Source organism: Microtus pennsylvanicus, chromosome 4 (assembly GCF_037038515.1).
Source record: "Microtus pennsylvanicus isolate mMicPen1 chromosome 4, mMicPen1.hap1, whole genome shotgun sequence".
Classification (NCBI taxonomy): domain Eukaryota; kingdom Metazoa; phylum Chordata; class Mammalia; order Rodentia; family Cricetidae; genus Microtus; species Microtus pennsylvanicus.
The window spans coordinates 128,348,660-128,366,243 of record NC_134582.1 but is presented as its reverse complement, the minus strand read 5'-3'; the positions used below and the strand labels follow the sequence as shown (position 1 = coordinate 128,366,243).

Sequence of the window (17,584 nt, the reverse complement as noted above, 5' to 3'; positions counted from 1 at the left end):
GGTTCAAATGAATGCAAGCATCTGGGAAAGTCATTATTCATGTACAGATCTACTCAAGCATTTGTCATTCCCCTGGTGACTTAACATACTCTCTGTGCCTTGGGACCTCAAATTATATTAAGCAAAGTAGATGCTTAAACTCTTTTATTTAGTTTAATCGTTGGTCTCATTCCACTTGTTCAGATTATTTGGCTCGTTTAAAATTAGCCCTCCTGTCTCCTCGATGCATTAAAATAGGAAGGAGGGAAAATTCTTTTTAGAACCTATTGCATTCTGGGGATGAATGCAAATTATCCTACTATGATTCTTAATGACCTGCTATTAACGTAGTAGGAAACCCAGTGCACTAATGCAATGCCACTTTTCACATCATTACTCCTAATGGAACTGTTACCAGGATAATAGCTTGACCTTTAGCTATAGATTCTGATAGCAAAATATATTCTGCTTACTCTATACCTCTGTTCACACAGCATATCAGCTGTTTTCACACCAGTGCAATGGCATCTTTCGGCCTTGTTCTAAGGTCTCGTCTGCCATTGTAATGGAGAGAATAGAATTTCATCTTCAATAGGTAAATTCTAGTTAAAAGTCCCTTTGAAGTTTGGATGTAATCCATGAATCAGAATGTCAATAATGTGCCTGGTGGAAGTATTTGTTTGTGTAGGCATTTTTTGAGAAGCCTGCGCTGTGCCTTCAAAGGTCTTAGTCACAGGCCCAGGGGATGGTGATTTTTTTCTATTGAAAGCAGAAAAGTTTTAACTGAAAGAAGAAAAAAATATAAACAGAAGCTTCTACCTTTTGAAGTGAGTGAAGGGATGCTGCGCTCAAGGGTGGATTGTAAAGGTCTGAACTGCAGCCCCTCTCGGCATGAGAGCAAGTACTCTTCAGCCCTCCCTGTGGTTCTTCTAAACGCCGCTGCTGGCACACGTGGAGCCGCTCAGGCATTGGCATAGCCTGGGACTACTTTGTTATTTTGGAACTACAACTTGCTAATGTGTGATAATTTGAGCACAAGCATTTCACAATCTAAGAAAAGAGGTTGCTATGGAAAATAATTGTATACATAGCATTATAAGTGGAAAGATGTTTACCTCATAAGAGTCTATTCAGTCATTTTTGTAGTATGCTTTTTCATATAAGTGAATAGAACGCTAGATACAAATACATTGTTCTTTAAATTTTCTTTATTAAAACAAACTTCAAACACCTTTTGACAGTTTGCAGTCAGTAAATGTTATTGTGAGCATTTGGTGTGATAAAATCTTTTTTATTTAAATGTTTGACTGATTAAGACTCCCTGCTCATTCAGATAAACCATTTTCTAATTAGTCTGTATTTAGAGCTCCTGTTGTTTGCTAACATTAGAAACTAGACTAGAAACTCAAATGATTCGTTCACCACATATTTCTTGAGTTTCTTCACTGTACTGGGTGCTTTGAGAGAGACAAAGAAATGTAGGACCTGGCCAGGTGATGGTGGCACACACCTTTAATCCCAGAACTCGGGAAGCAGAGGCAGGTGGATCTCTGTGAGTTCGAGACCAGCCTGGTCTACAAGAGCTAGTGCGCCAGGACAGGCTCCAAAGCTACAAGAGAAACCCTGTCTCGAAAAACAAAAAAAAAAAGAAAGAAAGAAAGAGAGAGAGAGAGAGAGAGAGAGAGAGAGAGAGAGAGAGAGGAAGGAAGGAAGGAAGGAGGGCAGGAAGGAAAGAAATGAAGGACCTGGTGCAGGAAGTTGAGAACCCCTCTGTGCCCAGGAATGTGACCTGTTTCCTCCGCTGCTGCTGCTCTCCTTTCCCCTACAGAACCCACAGCAGGTCTCCTGGTGCATGCTGCCCTGCTCCTTGGTTCTGCTTCCTGACCATCTTCCTGCTCCCCGCTCATGAAGACTGCCGTGGACCTTTCCATTGAGGCTCTTAGGAGATCTGTACGTCTCCCTCCAACAACTTGCTGTTGTCCGGTGTGACTCGCTCCCCTGTGCACATGAAAATCTACCTGATCCCTGGCCACATGGTGTCAGGACCTCAGCAGTCCTACCTACCTTCTTCTGCTGCTTGCTAGCCCACCCCACTCGACATACCCTAGCATCCTTCCACACTGCTCCGCTGTTTTATACCCCAGCATCCCAGAGTCTGTCTGCCAGCCCCCCTCTCTGGTGTCATTTTCCTAACATCTTCAAGTGCTTTAAGTCTCCGTTCTGCTGCTGAAACTGTTCCGCTAATCCTAACCCCAGGCCATCCCTTCAACCTGATACCCCTAGTAGACTGCACCCCATGCGCTGCTTAGCACCTTACCGCTTGTCCTCAGTTGTCAACTATTCCAAACTTCCCCACACTCTCCCTCTCCATGGCACCTCAGCACTGAACTCGAGGAGTCCCTGGAGCCTAGAGCCTTGCATCTGGAGCCACCTCTTATCAACACATCTCTTCCTCTGGTTTTCCATCTTGTTTGAAGGTAGCCCCTCTGCCTCAGTTCTCTATCCCATCACCCCTCATTCCTCCGAATACTTGAATCATCCCCTCCTTTGTCCCATGTCCTGTTTTCACCTACCATGCTGCCTTCCTTTCCTCCCTGACCCTCTGAGCCCAGGCGTTTCAAGAGGGATGTTGGTGGCTACACCCTCGATGGCTCTCAGCAGACACTTGCCAAGCCACTGGCTCCCTAATGCTCTGGAGCCTCCTGGCTGTTCTTCCTGAGCCCCTTAGCTTTGCAGGCGTCTGGCCTTCTGTGTGGGCTTCTCTGCCTTCATCCTCTATCCCTAAGCCCTGCGTTCTCCACCACTGTGCTCAGCCAGGTGCCCTCCCCTCTGTATGTTCTTTCAGCAGTTTTCCTGCTCATATACAGTGGCTCTTCGTGTTCAGTGAGTTCAGCATTCACAGATTTAAACAATCAGGGATTGAACATATGCAAGGGAAAAAAAAAACCAACATGTCATACACACACATACGCATACACACCACCTTTGATGTTGGCAGCATAGCCCACTGGTAAAGTACATGCTTTAAACATGTAGGCTTTTGCCAGGCAGTGGTGGTGCACACCTTTAATCCCAGCCTTGGGGAGGCAGAGGAGGATGGATCTCTGAGTTCAAGGTCAGCCTGGTTTTCAGAGAGAGCTGTGTAGACTTTTTCTTGTGGTTATCCCTAAATAACACAACAATACGACTTACTTAGTATTGACATTGTATTAGTTATCATCGAGTAATCTAAATTGATTTGAAGTGTATGATGATGGCGTAGGTGATGCATTATTCATGAGGTTATCTCAGGGAACTAATCCCTAGAGACTCAGAGGCAGCAGTGTCCCAGCCTTTTTCCCTATACCGTTCTGTCTGGCCTTCTTCTGGCCACATCATGTGGGTGCCCCACAAGTGTCCGCCCAAAGTCTGTGGTGTTTCGCCTTTACCTCCCCTTCCTTTCTGTGGCGACTGTATCATCTGTTTCGCCACAGAGTGTCAGTCGCCTGCCCTGGACGCTTGGTTAACTGGGACAAGTATTAGTTTCCGAAAGGGAATCCCTCTCCTCGTGGCCTGCAGATCCACCCATGACAGTCATCTTTCCTGCACAACTGGACTGCTTGCATCTGAGTCCACACACAGGGCTTTTTCCCTCTTTCTGCTATTTCCTTAGGATTCGATTTTAGAAGTAACATTACTGATCAGGAGTGTAACCATTTTATGAATCTCATTATATTTTATTCTTATTTCCCATGAAAAAAATTCCCAGTTTTATATGAATAGTAAAGTTTGACTGGACCAGGTCACCACAATTTTGCTACTACCTTGTTTTTCTAACTCAGGATAGGTATACAATGTGAACTTTTCAGTTCTTTGATTTTCATATTAGTTAAACATTTTCCCTAGTATTTTATACTTCAAATACACTATTGATCCATGGGGCTATTGAACTTGCTCTTTTATTTGAGTGAATTCTTTCAAGATATTGAACATTCTCAGGCATATATAATGTGGCCAGGTTTTGTGGCTCTTTTTAAAATGTTTGTTTTTCATTGAATAAGAATTTCAATTTTGTATAGTTAAATCTGTCAATATTTTCCTGTGTCTTTTCTCTTTGAAAGAGACCTTTAGCACACTGAAATTAGCAACATTTTAAATATCACAAAGGCAGTGTGCTGGGACGGCTTACTGACCTCACAGGCAGCCAGTGAAAAGGCGGGTGGGTTGGTGCTCAGGAACAGAGCCAGGCAGAATTGTGAACTCACACCTCACATGTGGCCACACCCTGTGGCTTTCCTGGGCCCCGTGTCCTGCCTCTCTTTTGTCCTGAGCTGTGACTCTCTATTGTATGTTAGCACTTAGTAGGGTCTTTGCTCACATTTGCTGCAGTGTGCAGGGTGTTGATTCTTACCTAGACTGAGTCTTACAATTTCAGTAAGATGCACAGCAGAATTATTTACATTGAAAGCTGAATTCTTTCTTTCTTCCTTTCTTTCTTTCTTCCAATTTTTTTCAAGACAGGGTTTCTCTGTATCTTTGGAGCCTGTCCTGTAACTAGCTCATGTAGGCCAGGCTAGCTTCAAACTCCCAGAGATCCGCCTGCCTCTGCCTCCCAAGTGCTGGGATTAAAGGCGTGCGCCGCCACCACCCAGAGAGTGCTGAGTTCTTAAGGATCAGAGTGAGAACATCTCTGTAATGTCGCATTTGATTATGAATTGACAACACAGACGAAGTCATTTAACACATTTTCTCGATTCTGTTATGAGTGGACCTGGCAGAGCCCTATGAAACATTTTTCTTTCTGCCCGTCAGACACAAGCACACACAGAGCGGTTTCCCCACAACCTGCTCAGTGTTTCCAGCCAGTTTCATGTTGAAGCACAAACCGTCATTTGTAGCCAGCGCTCAGCTGCTTGCCACCTTTACCCAAAGAGCACAGTGCCACTGCAGATATGCCCACGGGGCTGTCATCTGTAGAAGTTCACTTCAGGACTGAGAGGAGGCTTGTGGTTGAGCGCATGCTTGCCATGTGTGTGTTCCTAGGTTAGATTCCCAGCACCAGAAAAGGAACAACAAAGGACATAGATGTGTGTTTTCTCTGTGGGCCACCTTCCTGCTTTGTTCTACATCCGTTTGTTGTTGTTAAGGTATGTAGTACAATCTCATGTTTTCTTTCAGTCTTTACAGAGAAGTACTGTACTGCGAACCATGTGGATAAACTTCCTGGCCCAAGAGACTGGGTACAGATTCTACAGGATCAAATCAAACTGGCCAGAAGAAGGTTAAAAAGAGGCTCAGGTATGAATACGCTGTAGAAGTCATCGTGAAAGTGCTTTGTTGAGCTCTCTGCCGTTTGAAGCATAGCACTTTCTCTCTAGGGCGTTGCGGTAGCCTTTGTCTCTGGAAGGACGTTTTCTATGGAATGTGCTCCGGTTTTGAAAGTTGTCTTAAGATTGAATAGTAGAAATTGTGTCATCCATTTGCTTTTAATAGTACAAGAGGAAAGGATTGCTACTCACACCTGTAGTCTGATGTGTCTCACGTGTAGGTAGTCTTCTGTGGTTCGCTTATATCTGACTATTGATTTCTGTTTGTTTATACCTGCGTGAGTTTTTTAAAGGCCTGATTGCTCAAAGTCTAAAGGGGGCAGGAGCAGCGGGCTGGTGCACGCCTTTCATTCCAGCACTTGAGATAGAGACAGATCTCAGTGAGTTTAAGGCTAGCCTGGTCTACAAAGTAGGTTCCAGGACAACCTGTTCTACATAGTGAGTTCCAGGACAGCCAGGGTGACGTGGAGAGACCCTGTTTCAAAAATCCAAAAAAAGCAAAAGTCATCCGGTCAGAAACACCACATCAGGTTGGAAGGAATTTAAGGTGTGTGTGTTTCTGTGCATGCGTGCATGCATGTGGGCATGTTTAAAACTCGAGAGTTAGCTTGGCAGTTATTTTTCTAGGCAAAGATAATACCAGTTAAATTGTGACTATATAGATTTGGTCATCAAAGTCTCAGCCTCCAGAATCTACCATCTTGCCAGTTAGAAATCCCTTTGGGGTCAATTTTCTCCTATCATTCGAGAATAGTTATCTCTACTAGATCACAAATCTCTAGGTCTTATTTCTAAATTTCATGTAAATTAGTATATCTGTTATAAAAAAACAATATGGAGATTCCTCAAAAACAATAAAAAATAGGGCCTCAGGGAGATAGCTCTGTTAGTAATGCGTTTACCTTGAAAGCACTAGCATCCATGTAAGAAAATAAATAAATATAAAGCATATCCTTGTAATCTCAGTGCTGTGTCTGTAGGGCAGGCTGGGAAGCCATCTTAGCACACTTGATGAGTTCCAAGCCAGTGAGAGACTGGTTTTTTTTTTCTAGTCAAAATATGAAATCCTGAAGAATACTGCCATTTTCTCTCTGGAGGTACCAATATTTATGCCGTTCCCTCCAGACCCATGGGGCAGCAGTGTCCCTGGACTCTGTCCTCAGGACTCCTCATGTCACTGTATGGCCACCCTCTGACAATCCCCCTAATTCTGCTCTATCGGCACCTCTCTCATTCCCTTCTCCATTCCGGCTGTTATACTTCCTCCCTGGTCTCCTTTCTTCTCTCATCCACCCCCCAACATTCAGTCTCATATCCCGCAAACTACCTGGAAAATAGGAGATTAACTTCTACTAACATGACTTTCACTCGCTCGAGTACTTCAGGGTCCTCTGCTCCTTCCCTAAGTTATATCACAGAAGCCCCCTCTGCTGTATGACCTTATACCCTCTCCCACTCCTGGAAGGGTTAAGGTAGGAATAAAAATGAAAGAGCAAACTCAGAGTTGAAAGATCCATGTGGCCCATTAGGCTTACCCAGTATTGGTCCTGACTGAGAGCAGTGATGTGTCAACTCAGTGGTTTAGGCAAGGCAGGTTTCAAGCCTTAGACCTGAGTGGTTCCTGTGCCAGGTTGGCTTGTGTTTCCTAGATGCTGCCTTGAATGGCTCAGCTGATAGATATGTAAGGACTTCCATCCATATACTTGGTCATCTGAAACAAGTTGTTGGCCCAAAATACAAAGACTCCAGATAGAATTGAAAGAGATATAAACACGTCATGAGGAAGAGATATAAATCTAGCATCAACAAGCTAAAGCAAAGACAGAGGTGCGGTGACCCACGAGTCAGCCCCCTTACTACTTCTCCCAGATGTGCACCGACTTTGAACTACCCCAGGCAGGCCAACAGATATCCACACATGTGGCTGCCGCCTTCCTATTTCCTTGGCACCTGTGGATCTGACAGGAAACTGTGAGAATTGTGTCAGTCCTTGAGGTCTTAAGGAGAAGGAACTGTGTGGACCCAGACTAGTGATGCTCCTAGTTATAACGCTACAGGGACAGCCTGGAAAAGGACAGGGCTTCCGTGTACCAGGGCCTGCTCCTCTGGAGGAAAGAGAGTCCCGTAGGACCTAAACTTTTAAGTTTCTAAGAGACTCTTTCAAGGTAGGAGTCATAGAAAGTCAGGCTACTGGAGGAGATCTTCATAATGGAAAAGAGAGACACAACCTTGCAAGGCCACAGGACGAAAATAGTTTAAATATCACTCTTCTAAGCTTCCACCATGTTACCTGCGCAGGCTTTGCCATGACTGCCACAGAATGCGTGGCAAAGGCAGTGGTTCATGGTTTGACGAGATGTAGATCATCTTGACGAGAACGGCGACTCCGATGGCAGGAACACGGAACTGGGACTCCTCATCTCAGATCTCTGCGAAACCAGGCCCAGGCTCTAGCCCATCGCTACCGCCAGTCACCTACTTCTCCAGCCAGGCTCCTAAAGATTCCACAGCCTTTCAAAAGCCCTACCTGCGAGGATCAAGTATTCAGACACAGGAGGCCAGTCCAGGGCAGGGGGCGACCTTAATCCTTCTGTTGATGTTGAGTCTAGGGTCAAGGGTCTTGGTCTCTCTTACCTTTTCCCTCTTCACTCCAGCACACACACATTTGCACACAGAAGGGACGTGCCTCTGCCTTCCCCTCCATCCTTACTCCAAACTGGGCAGTGACTATTTCTTAAGCATCCCAGCATTTCTGTTGACAGTTTGCATCCCAAATGTTCACACCCACATCTCTTTCTCCAGAAAGAGACACCCACTGTTGTGTGCTCCCTAAGTCCCCCTTTCCTGGGGAAGCCCTTCACTGCTTAGCCCAGGAGACTGGCATGACAGCAGACATTAGGGTGTGACTTTTGATCAGCAGGTTTGAGCACATTCTCCACTGGACACCTGTAATGTGTTGAGTAGGCTGTTGTAACCACCAAGAAGGAGGGTGCCCTAAGAAAGAACATACAGGTCAAGCTAGAGCAAAAGGATGGCACCCAGCCTTGGCAGACAGAGTTTTCTCTGTGTGTGAAACACTGGTACGCTGCCTTCTCAGTGGCTCAAAGCTGAGACTCCAGCAAACAGAAATGAGAGCCACTTGCCTTTCCTGAATGAGGCCAGGATCTATAATGTCACAGGATCTGGGGCTTTTCATCTTGATTATTTTCCATCAAAATGATAATGCAGTGTGTTAAAGGTATTCCACCACCACCTCCACAGTCTTGTTTATCATCCTTGGCTCCGTTCCTAGAACTGGGTCCAGACTCTGACTGGACACAGCTAATCAGCTCACCACTTCGGGAAACCTGCCCTGACTGTAGGAGAAAGCGGTGTTCCACACATTGGAAAGGTCGTTATGCAAATCCAAACAAATTCATTTGGGGCTCTCATCACATGTAATAATTTTTTTCTATAACTAGAATTCTATTCCTGGTGTGGATTTTTATCATTTTTATTAGATTACTTCTTCAGAACTGAAATCACAATTTATTGTTTGCGTTAGATCCAGAAGTAAAGCTGTCACTGCTACTAAATTTTTATTGGACTTGCTCAGTGTTTTCCAAATTTTACAACTTGATCATCGCCAGAGAAGAGAGGCTGAGAGCTTGTTGTTACTGACGGGTGTTATAATTAACATCCGGACGTTCTTCACCATGACACTTGCCCTACACATGCAGCCAGCGTATACGAACTTAGATAGTTTACGTATATTTGGGTTATATGTTCTGACAAAATACATAGTTTACATATGTCAGACTATATAACCTAAATATACATAAACTATGTTTGTTCTATCCTGACAGAAGCACATGACCATGTAGGTCCACATATAAAAAGTATGTGTTGGGCTGGAGAGATGGCTCAGTGGTTAAGAGCACCGGCTGCTCTTCCAAAGGTCCTGAGTTCAGTTCCCAGCAACTACATCATGGCTCACAAAAAATATGGGTAAGAGCTGCAGAGATGACTCAGCAATTAAGACCATCGCTGTTTTTCCAGAGCACCAGCACCTACCTAGTGGCTCACAACAGGCCATAACTCCAATTCCAGGAGATCCAGTCCCCTCTTCTGACCTTCACAGGCCCCAGTAAGGGTAGCTGAGTTACAAAGGGAAGGGTCGCCTCAGACCCAAACTACTTTTTGTTAACACTAAATGAGAAGCAGACATGTATAAGGTAGAAGAAATTACTAAAATATAAAATGAACTAGAATTTGAAGATTTTTAAAAATTAGTGTATAAGATCACATGGGATATATGTGTATTATTAATAGCAAGAGCTTGAGAGTCCAGACTCAAAACCCGTTCTTATCTTGGCACTGTGACTTAGTAGCCATAATTTCATTTCTCCGGCTCTGATCCCTAGTGTATTAAACCAAGCATAGCATCAGACATACCCAGAAGACCTTCTATCAGTCAGATGACAAATTGCACACAAAGTGCTCAATAAAAAGTATTTAGTGAGTGGTGGTGGCCATTTATTATTACTGAAGAATTTCAGCCCTGGTAATAAGACAATTGCGATGTAAACCATCTGCCTTTCAGATTCATTGAAACCAGTCAGAAAGAAATGGTGACTTTTAAATATAAAAGCCGTGCATTCGCTGTTTTTTAATATATAAAGTTCTTTTCAAAGCCATAAGAACCAAGCTAAGGAAATAGATCCGTAGGGAAAGCATTTGCCACACACGCAGGAAACGGGGTTCGGTGTACTGGTGTGCATCTGCAACCCCAGCACTCGGATGCTGGTAGAGACGGGCAGATCCCCGGGCTCACAGACTGGCCAGTCCAGCTGAAACTGCAGGTTCAGTTGGAGGAATATCCCAGAAGATAATGTAGAGAATGATAGATGAAGACCCCTGACAAGGACCTGCTACCTCCGTGTGTGCATACACGTACGTGGGCGTGTGCAAGGGCATGTATGCACATGTGTGCACGTACACAGAGTCCAACCAGAGCACCTAATGCCTTTTATCTAGAGAATTTTAGTACATCTTACAGGTTTCCTGTAAATCGCCTTCCCCGACTCTGTCCTGCCATTTATCTTTTTGTCGTGCTATTAACGCTTATCAACATCATTTATAATAGCCTCTATTCCAATCAAAATTGGCTGGGACTTTTCCATCTCTTCTGTTTTCTTTCTGTGCTGAGTCACATGGGCCAGCAGACACTGATGCCAGATCTACCCACCTAAGGACAGGATATTCAAGGCTAAACAAGAGGCAGAAAGCTTGGAACATTTCTGAGTGTGTCTGTCCCTGGTCGTGTTTAAAGCACCAACGGTGAAAATGAGAATATAGCATTGTGTTGGCTTTTCCACCATCTCCACACTGCAAGGTGGAGCAAAAGGCTAGCAAGGCATACAAGTGCAGGCAGCAGGAACTTCGGGGTGGGGAAAGGATGCCACCAGGATTATCCCAGTAGCCATATGTGAATGTTTCCTCTGTCCCTAGCATGTTAGGGGAGGCTCACTCCCTTGAGTTACCAGGAGACTTATGAACAGCCTCTCTTTACATTTAGTAGGTGTGTGTGTGTCTGTGTCTGAAGGATCAGGCTTTGCAGAACCATTAAGGAGACTGAAACACATCAGAAGAGTAAGGTTTGCATTTAAAATCACAAAAGAGAGGAATCTTTTGAAAAAAAAAAGTATGTATTTTCTGTCCGTGGTTTCCTTCCTGACTAAATGGATCCGGGAGTTAGACTGGCAGCTCCAGAGCCAGGCCTCTCCAAAGGAAAGTTCATTCTAAGGATTTCCACTACGAGTGGCTCCGGGTGCGGATGGGGCAGGGTGTGAGAAGTACAGTTCTACAGCCAGAAGTGACTTATGTGCGTCAGGGTGTGGCTGAGCAGTCTATCCCACTGCTGGGAGAGATTTAAGCTCATGAAAATAAGACAAAATAAAATCACCTTTGATTGACAAAATGAGGTCAAGAGAATTTTCAAGTTTTAATACAGGAAGGTTGACTTCCTGTCATAATCATCCAAACGAAATCGTGTTTAAATAATGATGCTAAACCTGAAATATGAACCAAGTGAAGGGAACGGGGAAAGAAAGATGAAAGCCACTGTGTACACTGGAGTCTCTTTAATTGTATTCCTGTATCCAGCAAAATGAATGTGCTCCCCACAACTAATGAGATTTGTGTTTTATGTTTGTAACCAGCAGAGGCAGGTGACGGTGATGAAAAACTGGACGGCATTTCTCTACCACCTACAGGTAAGACACATTTACATTTCATCACCCGCTGCAAGGAAACATTTGCATTGAAAATGCTTTCACCATTAGGGATGCAGGTGCTTGAGCAAGCTGCTTCTGTAATAGACCCGGGCCCTCACACTCCCCGGTTTCTTGGGGGGCCTAGGTTCAGAGCTGTTTTTACATTGGCTATGAAAAGAAACATTTTCTCTCACACCCTATTTCATATTCATAAAAATCTCAGAAGTGCAAATCCTTAGAAGTTAGAATCGCAACATGCTGCTTCACCGAGCCTTTAGACATTAAAAGACACTTTTCACATAAACGACATTTAGCTTTAACCCAGGATTGTCAACTTTGTGTGACCAAATTCAGGCCCGTCTTGTCTTACTCCATCAAAAGGCCTTTGAGAGGCATGTGCCAGCACTCTTAGTGATCGTGTGTTTTTAAGTGTGATTGAATAAGCCAGCCCACCAGTGTGAAACACACTCCTGGTGTCAGATCAGCAAATGAGGTAGAACACTGAAGTATCCTCTGCACAACTGTGTTCAGCTGTGGGCTTGATTGTAACCTCATCACAAGACTTGGTGTCATGCCTCTGATCCTGACCTCTGCCTGTGTATGAGCTCACACCTGAGAGGAGAGGAACAGGTGGCTGCTCAGTGAGCCATATGTCAAACAACTTACCCCTCACTTGGTCTCAGGACTCCCTCCCTATTGGCTGCTCTTCAGAGATTCTCTGAAGATTCCATCCATAAAATCCAGACAGTCCAAAGAAACCTTGAACTACGAAAGCTCAAATCAGTGGGGCTTTGGGTTTTTTTGTTTCATTTTGTTTCTTGTTTTTTCCCTGATCTGGGGCAGTGAGGCTTGAATTAAATTAAGAAAATATGAATGGAGTATGCAGTATGTTTTCAGAAGCTCTTGGTAGAGTCCCTACTGGTCACATGGACTAGGTAACACATATCTCGGTGTGGTCATCAAAGAGAAGCTCCTAGGTAAACTTAGAGCCACGTAAATTATACCTTGCTTCTCTGCCTTGAGCAGCCAAGTAACAGATGAATGGACAAATGAAGGCAATGAGCCACAGTAGTACACAAGACATCTGCATATATCCAGTTCTTGTCATCTATAGTCATTATGTTATGTTGTCTGTGCTTCCATACTTGTGACTCTAGAGAGCTGAATGTGGGCTCTCTAGTGTTTGTTACCATCCTCTGAATAGCAGGACAACTCATAATGACAATACCTTTACCATCTTTGACCCATTCCCAGCAGATGAAGGAAATACTAATCAGAATGATGACATATGGTCTTGGGGAAGTCATACTTTTCTAGTTGAGCCCTGGGCATCTGCGGCAGCTGTCTTCTGCTTCATGTCATCTTCGGATGACCTGGTGGACTTTTGCTGTACTATTTGAAGACTGTGCCTCTTGCAGATGCACCTTTACATTTAACTGTCTAAAGACTTAGCAGAGACATTTCAAGGGAAACAGCTGCCCAGGGATGCTAGAAGAGTTTTCCAGGACTGACAAACTGCAAAGGAATCTGAACATGAAAAGAACTTGGGAACTCATGTCGACCTATCCCTCCTTTGTATCCATCCCTTGTATTTTCCAGGGGAAAAAGCCTGAAACCCAAAAAACATTAAATGACATCCCAAGATATCACAGCTGGTGATGGCATGGCTGGCCCAGCCCCCTCAGTCTCAGTCATTATAGCATAGGGCTTCCTTATACCTGAGCCAAAGACAGCTTTTCTCTGTTTCTAAAGATCCTAAGAGACGATGGACGTGCAGTCCTCTTAGGATTCCATTTCAGTGGGCTCTCTTCACATTTACCATGTTTGGCATCAGTCTACCCAAAGTTCACTCCGGTTTAAACTCATTTCTTCAATTCCTTTCTTATATTCTGCCTGCTTTGGGGTAATAAAGAAGAAAGTAGACTATTGCTAGCTGCAGACACAAACTTGTCAACAGCATGGTCTATCAATTTTAAAGTATTTCATTTTGGAAAAGGGGGAAAGAGGTCACAGATTGGTTCTCAATTTTTGATTATCAAATAATCTTGATAGCACGCGTCATGGTTCCCCAACCTGACCGGCTCTTTGTTTGCCGTGTTGTCGCTCATCACCCTTCCACATTGCTCTGACCCGGCCATTGAAGCAGTGAACCCCAAGTCTGGTGCACATAGGTGCAGTGACTCAGCCTCACTCAGCAGAATTGTGCAAAGAGCATGATTCGAACCACATCTCCAGCTCCTCATTTGTCTGAACTGACAAAAGTTGATCCTTTGTAAAGATTCAATGGTGCTTTTATTACTTTAAATGTCTTTTTGTTCCTTTAAATTTTGCATCAGGGAGAGACGAGGGAAGATCCCTGTGCTGCTGTGAACCTGAAAAAATCAGGGTAGAATTGCAGACCGTCAGATGGCATTTGTTTCCCCCTACTACAGTTAAGCCTCAAAACGGGTCTCCTGTAGCCTAGGCTGGCCTCTGGCTTTGGCAACATCCTCTTGCCCCACCTCCTGAGTTTTGGAACCATAGGCGTGGACCACCAGACCCTGCTGAGGTGTGCAGCCTGTTCAGTGAGCCCTGTGAGCCACAGTCAGCACCATCCCTGGTGTGCTGCACAGGTCCGGCCCTCGGACAGGGGTGAGGGACAGAGCAGCTCTTGCACACTATGGCATAGATGTGGAGGGAGCGTTCGATCAGGAACTGCTCTCAGAATCTGGGAACAGTTCACATTTAAAAAAAAATGTGTACAATCAAATCAAAGTAATTCCTTTGCAGTTTGAAGATGGAGCCTCTGGAGTTAATAGTGTTTTCAAGTAAATCATATTTAGCTGTTTTTCTATTGCTGGACAATACATCACTAATGGTAATATATATACACACAGGGTTTTCTCATTTTAAGAAAATCACCAAAAATTCCTAATTCTTGGAATTATTCATTTAGCAAGACTAAGGCTGATGCTTAGTGACTTAAAGAACAGCACAGGTGTATACCCCACCCACAAACCCTTCAGTTGACTTTGTCCTTACCTGACCCTGGCCATGTGATAAAATGTACAGCTGTGCTCTGGAGAAACAGCCTCCCTCATTGTCTTGTCTTTGTTGTAGGTAATATATTTGTCACCAGGAGAGAGACCACGGAGGACCCGGATCCAGGCTCCATTGCCTAGACCTGCATTTTAGCATACTCTTCTTCCATTTCCTCAAAGGTTCGCAGAGCAGTTGAGGTTCCTGCAGTGTGGGTGTTCTGTGGTGGCTTGTCCTGTCTGAATCATTTCTTTGTAACATGTGGTATCACAACTCCAATTTGGCATCATATTTTCTTCAAAGAAATCATGCTTAGAGTTGTTACCGTTCAAAAGTCCAGTGTGTGTAAAGAAGCAGTTCTCTTCCTGGTTTTATTCATTCATAATCTCTGTGTGAACACACAGTCTTCTTAAACGTATTTATTTTATTGTAAATTGCTTAGCTGCATGCAGAGAAGACCTCTCTCTAGGACTGACGGAAGTTACAAAGTAGCAGCCCTAACTAACCCTTCAGCCTAGAGAAGGGGAGGTGGTTCTGGGAGATGGGGTGGCTCTGGCCTGGTCTGTGAAGTCACTTATGACGTCAGTCATGGTGACCCAAAACAGTAGTTCCGAACTGGAGTACAAATGATGACGTCATCTATGCGTCAGTCATAGAACCCGAAACAGTTGTTCTAACTGGAGTACAAATGATGTATGGATTCTTAGGAAATAAAGCACTTTTACCTAATTTATGATGATGCAGTAACAAAAAACTTAACTCAGCACAACCAGACATCTGCTTAGGAGCCATCAAGCTTTTAAATATGGTTTAAACCGAGTAGCTTCGACCCTGTTTTTATGTTCCTCCTATAGTTTATCTGGTCCCTCATACACTTGCCTTTTAGTTTATGTAAAACTAAATATGAGAAAAATCTGGGTTTATTTTAAAGAAATCTTTGCAGTACGGATATTGGCTTTACCTCCACGTGTTTCACTAATGAAATAATGCATTGAAATCAACATGTTTAGAGAACCTTGCAGCAAACCTTATTTATCATGTAAAGCAAATTAATTGCCTTGAATCTTGGGCACTTGACACAGAAGGCCAAAAATTGCCATAAAAAAGAAAGTAACAGTAGATGTACCAAACCCCAGGGATTAAAAACTGCCATGACAATAGCTTAGCCTTTGGCCTAGTGTTCTGTCAACCAACAGAGCCAACAGTTAGTGCTGCTGGGACTGCCTCGCCCTCTGCTCTGCCTGAGAGAACTGAGAAGTAGGTAAGGGGTTGCCTGGGAGTGGGTTTCCCTTCATGGCCAGCTGGACATAGAACCTGGACATTCAGTGTACCATGTCACTTCCTACTGAACGTGTAGTGCTAAGGACAGGAGGGCTAGGGCAGTACTCCCCCGAGACCAGCTGCTCAGTGAGGCGATCTGTGACATCCCTGGAATGTGACGACTTGTGCTCTTAGGTGTTGCTCGTGGAGTCGTCTAGCAACTAGACGGCAAATCTCACATGTGAACCTTTTCTGTCTCTTCCTTTGGAGACTACAGATGGCTTGGAAATTATCCCCATCGACCCTTTCAGTTGCCATTTCTGTTGCCAGCCAGCCCTGATCCTTTTGTTTTACTGAGTGTTCTGATGAGCTGCAGATAAGCTAGGGCTTTCGTTTAATTGCAGCAGGTCCTGAAAAAAAAAGTCTTCTGCCTCCTAGAATGAAGTCCTCCTCAAGGGAACAGAAAGGCTGAATTAGTGCCCTTCACTCTATTAAATGGTGATGGATTTGTTTTTAGTCCAGGGGGACCATATACTTACACTGTAGGCCTATTCAGTACGCACTATAAACCTTCCAAAAATGCTTCCTTCCAAGCCTCGGCAGCTTGGAGTCTTCAATACTGGAGGAAGGTGGGAATCTTTCAGCTCGCAGACAGGCGCCGTGGATTCCCAAAGTGGAAAGGCGGATCAGAACTGCAACAGTGAAATCATATTTTGTAAGTTTAAATTGTATTTGTGTTAACTTACTGTGACTACTGTTCGGCTTTGTTCAGAAACCCTTTTTATAGGCTTTCTTAGCAAAAAAAAAAAAGGTCCATATCTATGGATGTGTCTCAATCTTGTGTACATATGTTTTATTAATATGTAAATATTCAGATTTTTAAATTACTATGTTCTTTTTAAAAAGAATTCAATGTAAAGCTAGTTGTGAAAATGGTGTGTAACACTGTGTTGTGATATCAACTCCCAAGACGCCCTTTATGTCCATTCCGGAAAAATACAATAAATTACTTTAATTGAATGCATACGTGTCTTGCTTGCATCCCAGCCTTCTGTGTTCATGAAGTCTGTGCTGTTCATTAATTAAAGGGTATTTATGAATATTTTGATGCTTTTTCTCAGGAGTTCTGCCTCTGTGGAAAATTATGTTTACAAATAAAGCAGAGGGATTTCCAGCAGAGTGAGAGTCTGGTAGACGCTGGAGTCGCAGCTCTGTCTGGCAGTGGATCAATGGCTACAGCAGGTCCCACAGAAACACTCGGGCATTAAGTGCTGAGATACTCGAAGCCTAATTTTAAATGAATTAGGTAGCCTTATAATCTTTACTTAAAAGGTTAAGCCCTGCTTCTATGGAAACAACACACCAGAAGGCCAAATCAATCTTTTCTGATGTAAAGTGACCGCTGAGGCCTACGGTGCTGTTCTCTCCTTTCAGCACATTGGGGCGCTGTGCCTCACTTGGTGCTGGCCCCCTGTGTTCCCAAGTGCATATTCAATCCCCTGCTCAGAGTTTGTGACACTCCCAGGCTGGAGTCTGCCTCCACTTGGGATTTACTTCAGGATCTGTTCCAACGTAAGGGGTTTGAGCTTTTAGGACTGTAGTGGTAGCCTTGTGGCGCAAGGAGTAGCTGTTGCTTAAGAATGCTGCCGGACCAGACAAAAGGAGGCAGCAGAAGGAGCTGTTTGCAAAAGGACATCTGCAGTCAACATAAATCTTCACAGTCTTTTTCTTCCTATTTGAAGCCGGGAGCCTGCCACAAGGCATCCC

At 44.1% G+C, this 17,584-nt stretch overlaps 1 protein-coding gene across 3 annotated transcripts in view; it reads left to right on the top strand.

The window, feature by feature from the left end:
* Positions 1-16,841, top strand: part of Bend7 (BEN domain containing 7) — an 84,308-nt gene extending 67,467 nt beyond the window's left edge. For 2 of the 3 annotated variants that reach the window (XM_075970456.1, XM_075970453.1), the window contains 3 exons: positions 5,137-5,256; positions 11,486-11,539; positions 14,639-16,841. In XM_075970456.1, the coding sequence (XP_075826571.1) occupies positions 5,137-5,256; positions 11,486-11,539; positions 14,639-14,700 (236 nt within the window). In that variant the 3' untranslated portion in view covers positions 14,701-16,841. The remainder of the gene's footprint in view (positions 1-5,136; positions 5,257-11,485; positions 11,540-14,638) is intronic. The other variant, XM_075970455.1, reaches the window with a different exon arrangement.
* The last annotated feature ends 743 nt before the right edge of the window (positions 16,842-17,584 follow it).